Source organism: Trypanosoma equiperdum (genome assembly GCF_001457755.1).
Source record: "Trypanosoma equiperdum strain OVI genome assembly, contig: ctg_392, whole genome shotgun sequence".
NCBI classification, from domain to species: domain Eukaryota; phylum Euglenozoa; class Kinetoplastea; order Trypanosomatida; family Trypanosomatidae; genus Trypanosoma; species Trypanosoma equiperdum.
This window is the reverse complement of record NW_027124301.1, coordinates 20536-29372: the sequence shown is the minus strand read 5'-3', so window position 1 is coordinate 29372 and position 8837 is coordinate 20536. Positions and strand designations below refer to the sequence as shown.

At 49.9% G+C, this 8837-nt stretch overlaps 5 protein-coding genes across 5 annotated transcripts in view; all 5 read right to left on the bottom strand.

The window, feature by feature from the left end:
- Positions 1-118: 118 nt before the first annotated feature.
- Positions 119-1345, bottom strand: TEOVI_000162800 (uncharacterized protein; the record flags this gene model as incomplete). The annotated part of the gene is made up of 1 exon (XM_067224834.1): positions 119-1345. One exon carries the CDS (start codon positions 1343-1345, stop codon positions 119-121), a length of 1227 nt encoding a protein of 408 aa, XP_067080935.1.
- A 1794-nt stretch (positions 1346-3139) lies between these two features.
- On the bottom strand, positions 3140-5077 carry TEOVI_000162700 (endosomal integral membrane protein, putative; the record flags this gene model as incomplete). Its single annotated transcript, XM_067224833.1, has 1 exon — positions 3140-5077. The coding sequence occupies one exon, from the start codon at positions 5075-5077 to the stop codon at positions 3140-3142; it is 1938 nt and encodes a 645-aa protein (XP_067080934.1).
- Positions 5078-5713: 636 nt separating this feature from the next.
- TEOVI_000162600 (Integral membrane protein S linking to the trans Golgi network, putative) lies at positions 5714-6379 on the bottom strand (the record flags this gene model as incomplete). Its single annotated transcript, XM_067224832.1, has 1 exon — positions 5714-6379. The coding sequence occupies one exon, from the start codon at positions 6377-6379 to the stop codon at positions 5714-5716; it is 666 nt and encodes a 221-aa protein (XP_067080933.1).
- Positions 6380-6832: 453 nt separating this feature from the next.
- On the bottom strand, positions 6833-8659 carry TEOVI_000162500 (uncharacterized protein; the record flags this gene model as incomplete). Its single annotated transcript, XM_067224831.1, has 1 exon — positions 6833-8659. The coding sequence occupies one exon, from the start codon at positions 8657-8659 to the stop codon at positions 6833-6835; it is 1827 nt and encodes a 608-aa protein (XP_067080932.1).
- Positions 8660-8774: 115 nt separating this feature from the next.
- TEOVI_000162400 (uncharacterized protein) overlaps positions 8775-8837 on the bottom strand; it is a gene marked incomplete at both ends in the record, with an annotated part of 3348 nt that continues 3285 nt past the window's right edge. Inside the window, one exon of the mRNA XM_067224830.1 lies at positions 8775-8835. Coding sequence (XP_067080931.1) covers positions 8775-8835 — 61 coding nt within the window. The remainder of the gene's footprint in view (positions 8836-8837) is intronic.

Below are 8837 nucleotides of genomic sequence, written 5' to 3'. Positions count from 1 at the left end.
ATATATATATATATATATTCTTTTGGCGATGGCAGCCCTCTCTGCCCGCTTCACTCGCACCATACATCTCAAAAAAAAAAAGGGGGGGGGCAGGGGTGCACCCCGGTTCGTTACATGTTTAAAGGCTTGCATTTCCATTGCGGTCTTTTGTTAGTGACGGTACCGCTTTGCGCGGTTCCGGTAATGCTCGGGGCAACGGGGAGGACGCGAAAGTTCCAACGTTTGTGGTCCGCTCGCCCAGCAGTACCGCATTGGTATCATTCCCCCATAAACCGTTCCCCCGCAGCTGGCAATTCCCCAAACCAGTGCCGACACAAGGAATACTGATGGGAGCCGCTTGAGTGGGCAACAGTACAGAAGTGTTTGGACCTTTCTTTTCCATTGAAGCCTTGGGGGATGAGGCCCATGAGCCCTTGAAGGGAGGTACTTTGCTTACGGGTGTGTGAACTTTCTCATTTGTAGGGCTGGCGGTGGAGCGGATCATAATGCATTTTCGTGGCGATCCGTGTTCAGACACATCTATTGGTGGCAGCGGGCTGCTGACACGGATGTTACTTTTGCCGCACATCGACTCAAGCGACTCCCTCGTTAAAACCAAACGAGGAACGTCCTCATTAACATCGTCCCCATGGCACTCCCTCTCATTATCCACCCCGAATCGTACGTTGGAGTCCTCCCTGATCATAACAACTTCCCTCCTCGATGGGCTCCGCGGCTCACACCCCTTAAGGGGCCTTCGCGTTTGAGAGGCCATCGCCGACGGGCTGCCGTTATCGGCTATACTGCTCGCCGCGGATGCTTTCTGATTATGTGTAATACTCGCCTTAAAAGTTCTCGATGTCATGGAGCCTGGACTCGATGCTCTAGGACTCTTGCATGAGCAACCGCCCTTCCCATCCCGGCGGTAGAGTGGCGACCCAACCGACATTATCTTTTTGTGTGTGGTACCCAACCTGCTCCGTAGGACATTAATGGCAGCAGCCATGTCGATGCTACCAATAATAGAGTTACAAGGGGAGGCTCCCATTTGATGTTCAGCATCCGTTGGTGAGTCGTCAACAGCCTCGCTGAAACTCGCACACGATGGCGATAGCGATTCCTCTGGATATGATAGCGCTGTGCTGGATTTATAACTAACGTCACTTGACACAACGTGCGAATATGACGGGTCTGCAACGCCTCTGGCGAGCACCCCCACGCTCGTGTAATGGATATCATTATTAGGTGTCATCACTTCACGTTCCTGCTTGGCACTACCACCCTGATCTGTGCCAAGATTTTCTTCTTCCTGACTTACACTCGCATCTGATGTAACCTCTCGTGGATTTGGACCCTCTGCCGGCATTTCGAGAGTTTTTAGCCTTTGCCAAATATTGATGAACCCGCCGCGGCGCACTCGAAAGAGTTTTCAACCGGATGCAAGTAGGTGGTAACGTACCGTAAAGGCAAGACACCTGCTGTCAAGCGACAATTAATGTTAAAAAAAAAAGGGCGGCACCCCACTGGTTGTTCGAACAAGTACTGAGCTGTCTTCCAGTTCTCCTGCTTAAGGGTCCGCTTCACCTTATTTTCCCCAGCGCCTTCCCTTCGTTTATGCTCTCTTCCTTTTCTTCTTCAATCGCTTTTTCTGTCTTTTTTCAAGGACTGGAATCCACTGAACCGTCCCTATTTCTCTTCGCCTTTTCCGTTCGCGAAGGATCGCGCAGGCACGCACACGGCGCAAAAAAAAATGTGAGGAAAAAGGTAAAGAGGACAAAAGAATCAGAAAGCACGAATCATTTGAGGGAGAAAAAAAAAACAACGAATGCACACATGAAGAGGACTAAGCGTTAAAGTATATGCACGCGTCACCGCCACAAGTCATATCACAAAGACAAACGGTACGAGGATTTAACGACGCGTGGAGAGCAGACGCCGTAATTGAAGCACACGCAAAAACGGCAGGACGCTGCGAAAAGGAGGAAGAAAAAAACGTGCACATGGCCTAACACCAATTGCAGAAGAAAAGGGGGAGGAATGAAAAGGCGTTGAATAGGCCGAATGAGGAACGCGTACGGAACACCAGAGGAGTGGGAAAATAAAAATAAAAACCTGCAGCAACGAAGACAGTAACAACCAATCAACTAGCCCAGGAAAAACAAAGAAAAAGGGAAATTATATCTTCAACACCCACGCGATAACTACTGAGTAAAAATAGATGAAGTACCCGCCCTCAGTGGCAAAACGAGGGGGAAAAATAATTCCCGGCACGAACAAAAGAACACACAGTGACATCGTCAGCAGTGGGTCGCTTACAGTTTCTGCTTCACGCAATGGCGACAGTCCTCCTCCTTTACCCTTCTCTCTTTTGTAATGTCTCATTAGCGTATTTTATCTTTCTCTTCCGTTCACTTTCTTGTTTGCAACCCCCTTTTGTTGCCCCCCCCCGTTCCCTCCCCATCACTTTGGTGTATGTATATATATATATATATATATATATATATATACACATAAACATACATGTATATACAATTTAGCCGTTTACTTAGAAGAACCCGCTGCAAACGCTGCGCGCGAGCAGGGTAAAAGAACAACAATCTGAAAAGGAGAGGGGAAAATGAAAGGGGAAAAAAGAGAAATCAAAAATAATGATCATAAAAGTTGACTAACCGCTAACCACTTGACAAAAATCCGGAGCCAGAGTTCGCCCATAACCAACTTTCCTCCCTTTTCTTCCCCTCCCTTCACTCTAGGTTCACAACTACTCTTTACTTACCCTTTTGTTATTTAATACCAACCTCCCGTCCGGTGCAGAGTGTTGTCTCCACCAGTATGTGTGCGCCTGTGACACCTTATCCCTCATCTTTTTCTCATCCTGCTAGGACCTGTTCCAACCTTTCGAAAAAGTAGTGTGGAAACAGCCGAAGTTATTCTTCCTGCCTTCCTCTTTGTTTTAGTTTTCTTATGGTTTTTTCCTTTCGTCCTTCCTTCCTTCTTTCTTCCTTTTTTTCTTTTCCCCCTTGCCTTCCTCCCCATCCTCCTTTAGAAACAATACTAAAAGGATGGAAGGTGCATGTAGTCAAATCTAGCACTCGCCACACTTTGCACTCTCACTAACACACGTGCGAAGTCACCTTACCTCTACGCCAGTCTGCCCTTTTCAGTCCACCTTGATGCTTCCATATATTTTGCGAACAAACATAATTCCCGATGTGAGCCCCACTGCTCCCGCTGCCAGCCCGTAGGCATACGATATCAATCCCATGTACAAGAAATACAGTAAAGAGGAAGCAAAAGTGTGAATTGCCAATTGCGTCATGTAGAAGAAAATCGAGTAAACGAAGAGCGGCACACCGAACCCACCAGGGATGAAGAATGCGGGCCACCACCACTGGTGATTCTCACGGCACAGAACGTAATATAGATGGAACACTGTGACAAGAGCTGTTATGATGACCCAAATAAAGCTCACCAACGCCAGAAACCCAAACACATAATACACCTGCCCAGACCACAGCGCCTGCAGGACAAAGTTGAGCTCTAATATGATTGTACATAGCGGAAAGATGGGAGGAACCACCAGTAAAAACAGAGTCCGATTCATATACGTCTGTGGTGGAATCTCGCGCGCTAAACGGCCAACAGCGACAGGATTAGCGAGGGGCTCCTGGCGGAATGAGAACGAGGCGCCGAGAACGGTAAGTGGAACACTGATAAGAATCCACAGCGACAGTAGAATAAACAAGAGCGAAAATGGAATCGTTCCCGAAGAGCCATGGGAATAATTGATGATATTGGCGAAGGTGTAGACGCCAACGATGGCGCCAGGGAATGCGCAGCCGCAGAAAAAGATGTGCTTCCACTCACATCGTCCAAAGTACTTGAGCAAGAAGCCGCACACGTACCCAGACACAACTGACATAAACACGAACAGAAATATAACAGCACTCAAAAGAGCACCGCGGCGGGCGGGAGAAAGGAAACCAAGCAAAGCAAATAACATTGTTCCGGCGCTCATGCCCAACACCTGGTACCCATTTCCAGTTAGGGCGGCAAGCAGTGGGGCGCGGTCTGGCGGCCGAAACACATCAGCATGAACAAGCTTCCAACCGCTTTCCTCCTCACCATCTTCCAGAACGGGGGAGTTGTAGCGGCTGAAGTCCTTGTGGAGAGTACGCATGAGAATGGTTGCGACAGAGGCGGCACACATGAGCACGACAACTAAACTGCTGCAGACATAAAGCCAGTGAAATGCAGGACTGGAATCTGCAACCGAGCTGTGGAGGTATTCATCCCACCGGGTGGCCCAAATAACATCAGATTTCTCCCATTTGACGCCATACGACCAGTGCACAACGGCTCCCCCACGCACATCATCGGTGGTAAGATAGTCTAACGCGCTCCCAGTGGCGGACATATCCGCATTACAACTCAGCCCGTCATCACTGTGTTTGATGCTATAAGGCGTGGCCTTAAGTCCAACTACCATGAATTTGTTAGGGTCATGAGGGGCATGATTGTACTTGATCACAAATTCAAGGTGATTGTTAATGAGTGTTTTACCGGTGCAGGCACTGGGCGTGCCAATCCAATAGCCGCGGTAGAAAGTGTGACGCATGTCCTTTGGGACGGAGGCACAATGAGCAAGCAAGTCCGGTGGCACCTCTCCGAAAACGGGAAGGTTGTCGATGTTCATGAAACCGCGATACCCCTTTTCAATGGAGCCCTCCAAGTCATCTATATTACTCAAAATGGTCTTAGTGTTGGCAACTGCGTCACAGTTTGGAAGCACGGTACAGTTCGTGTTTTTCTTCATGTTTGTGACGTACAAGGAATTCTGTATACGATCTCCCCATATGATTTCACCGATGGACTCGTCCTTTGTAATGATTTCACTCGGCCTACAGAAGGGAAGCGTGTAGTACTCCTTTGGGAACAACACCTGAAGTGAGCGAAGTGAGTTCACCCAAAAATGAACCTCATCACCTTCAGCATAGTACCTGGGTTGAACACCTGGAATGTAAAAGGCGTCAGTCACAGCCAATGCAGAGATGAGGAAGGCAAAGACGCCAAGCGCAACACACGAGAAGCGAGTCATTCCGACCGCCTCCGCGTGCGCACGTGGGTAAATATGTAAAAAAAAAAATGGCGATACGCTCAAAATAAGTGAAGAGAAGGTTTCTTTAATGTTGTTGTTTTGGGTGTAAGTGAGGGAAACAAAGATGTGGGTCAACAGAGAAGGTGAGAGGTGAAAGCGGTTAGTAAAAGAGCTCAAGAACGAAAAACTGGATTCAATGGAAGTCAGAGAAAAAATAGAATGCACCAAATAGAGCCACGCACCGCGAAGCATGCCCGCGTGCAAGTGGTGCTCATTCTTTCAACAGGATGCCGTCCAAGGGACTGCAACACACTTTTCAAATGGGGTGAAAGGGAGGGGGAACAACGTAAAAACATGTCCGTAACTATAAATTTTTCGTTACACACGTGCCAACGAAAAAAAAAAGGAGGTCAGTAAGAACGTGGTACCGGTGACATAGAAAGGATGGAAGACAATGACTCCCCAATTCACATCAGCAAAAACTCTCTTCACCACGCCAATGTCAAAAAGCCGAAGGCTGGACAGCAGCCACACCCCCGCTCTCCGCACGAACCACTCGCTGGGGCCTAATTGCGCAACAGCCTTCACCCAAACCTGCACGAGTAAACCCATTTGTATCGTACCCTCGCATTTCCATCACACCAAATCATTGCGCCATGCCGCACGAGTGGGGACGCTGTCGGTTTGACCAGAATTTAGCAAGGCAGACCTCTCAACAGACGTTTTCGCAGGGTTTCCAACATTTTCCCTTGCTCTGTATGCCCCATTTCCCCCAACAGCGCGGGACGTCACGGGTGATGATGCGAGGATGATGTCCTGCAATTCGCGACGCCTACAAATGACAGCTGTCATGCCGCATGTTATGCCAAACCCCGACACCACTGACAACCACCACGCAAAGCCACCGCCCGTTACTCGCCATCCCACCAAGCAGCAGAAGAAAAAATAGATGACATAGGTTGTGAAAGCAAAGTCTAGTGCGAATTTACGGCGTTGTATAGTGTGTGCGAGTGGGTAGGACACCACAAGTGCAGTCATCACGTGCATGAAAAAGAACCGCGAGGCGGACCCATCAGCCATGTCCTCAACATGAACCATAAACAATGAACGCAGTGGTATGTGGAAGCAACGACTAAGCAACTTCAAGTATGAAATGTTTTCGCTATGAGAGAAAAGGAGCAGCAACACGCCTAACGCAACGCGGACCATGGCCATGATCAAAAAGAAGGCACTCACTACATGAAGTATTTGAACGGACACAAAACGTGGATCACTAAGCGATGCCCCCAAAGGGATCGCCATACGTTTCGCTTCACGTTGATACTTTAATCGCGACTGTACCGTCTCGTAACTTGTTTCTCCGCCTCAGCTGCCCACTCGGAGCCCGGCGCCCCTTTTTGGGTCCACCCAACTTGCTTTTTTTTTCTTCTTGTCTGTTGTCGCCGAAGTCTCTTCAGCCTCCCCCTCCCTTCCTTCACTGCTTTTCAGCTCTACCACCAGAGTAATGAAGCAAAGGCATAGGGGAAAAGTGAAAAAAAAAAACGAGTCCGGGAAGAGCATCAGGGAAGCCTGGAACGATACACAAGTACACTGATAATTTCCATAAAAAATGAGAGAGGGTGACGTAGCGGTAGACGCTCCCGTAACAAACTATTTGTCCCCACCAAGAGAAACCCTGACAATAGTCGCGTCCCAGCGAGTTCGCTGCAAGTCGCACACCAACCACCTCTTCTCCGCACAGCACATACACTGGCATCACTCAAGAAGCCCAGACTGCACGATATGTGCCAGGTTGTGCTCCGCGCTTAGCAGAGTGTCCACCGCGCGCTGTAGCTCTGCCGGTAGTGGCCTCAATCCACTCCAATGTGATTTTGCCGCGGCCCTAAGCTCTAGAAGTGTACTAAGGGATTCAGACCCACGCGTAACAACGGGAACGAAGCCATCCACCACCGCTAAACCCGGCACATCATCCATGACGGCCAAAGTGCGAGGGTCATTGCAACATGCACTGGCCAACAAAAGCGCAAACGGGGTGGTAAATACTCCAAACACCGGTTGGATCATACAGTGAGTGTCCCCACTAGTTGGAATCTTGTCAAACGCGGCAAAACAAGGAAGCGAACTGTAGACGCGGCTGGATGCAGTGGCGCCAGCGCCGGCAGATCCATCTCCGCTTTTTGCCACCACCCCGCCCCGCGGCTGACTAACACCACAAGAAACAAGCAGAGGGGGCGGCACACGCACGTTCAGAACCCTCTTCAGATCCTTAGACTCCACTGTGACCTGCGACGTCGCATTATGAGCTACTGCCCTCTTCTGTACGAAAGCGCGCGGGAATGAGGCAAACGTAACAGCGAGGCGCAGTCGACCCTCCCGTGACGGCGCAAGTCCGTCTGTTAACGGTTGGCATAACGCTTCCGCTGTGGGAATAGGCGAAGAGGTAAGAAGTGCCCTGAGAGGGTCGAAGGCGGGCACACTTGCCTCAACGTGCTCAACTAATCGCCGCAGCCTTGGGACTATAATGTTAAGGAAGCGCTGCGCATCCTCACTGAGAGCCGGCAACATAAGCTCAAGTACGTCATAACCACCAACCTCACCTCCACGACACGAGGAGCGGTGGCCATCAACAATTGACCCGCGGCCTGTTAGTGAAGATAACACTAGTGCTAGCACTCGAAGGCAGAGGTGTTGACAGTCCATCAAGAATCCAGCAAGGAGCAACTTGGCAAATTGCAGCGGCAGCGCGCCATTCACTGACACCTGCTCACCACCATGTTGGGGAAGCGGCGGTGGCACGCAAGCTGCTAGAAGCGATAACGCCACTGTTATTAGATTAACTCCCTCAGCATCGCCTTGCGATCTGCGCTCCAAATCCTCAGGGGAAGTGAGACCCATGGAAATGAAAAGATTGCGTGCGGCAGAAGGGAGTGTAAGAGGTTTGGGCGAGGTAAGTAATCCGAGTTCGCATTGAACCGCTGAAAGAAGCAACTGCAGTTCCTGTGAATCAAAAAATCCTTCCCCCCTTCGCAGAGATTGAACAAGTTGGGCATATTGCTCCGTTCGTGGTTTCGAAGGAAAGGGGATTTTATGCTCCGAGAGGAGTGCGTGAAGAGGTCCAATAAGCTTCCCTTCATCAGCGACGTGAGAAGCGCCTTCAACTCTCAACTGCGGGTGGGACCGGAACATCTGTGCAGTCGCCTGAAACGCCGACTTCAACTGAAGCTGTTTAAATAGCTCGGCGATGGCCCTGTTCCTTGATTCTTCCTCGTTGTCGCAATACTCGCCTTTACCTGTCATGCGCAGACCGCTCTCATCTTCCATTTCCAACAGCGTGATAAGCGTCACCTGAGAAGATGGGCCAGTTGTAGCACGCTCCTTTACCATCAAGCGCAATGGTTTAAACGGCGCATGCAACACCGTGTAAAGTGCCATGACGGACAGCTTACCGCGAGGTGTAAAGTCACGGAGGGAGGAATCGTATATATCCTTGCTCTGATTCCGCAGTATCACACGCTTACTGTCGGTTACGCCGTCCGGCAGACGGCTATTTTTTATAACACCAACTATGTATTCATAATGCATAGCGGCACGCGCCACAGATTCGTACCCTTCATCTCCCGCACCACGTGCCACAAAGTGGGTACCTAAAATTGGTTGCTCCACGAGGTACCGTCGGTTCGGTACCCTTCCGTACACTTCAAAGCGAAATGAGTACGGAGGTGGTGAAGGAAGTCCAGAGGCAGCACACTTCTGGGGCAGT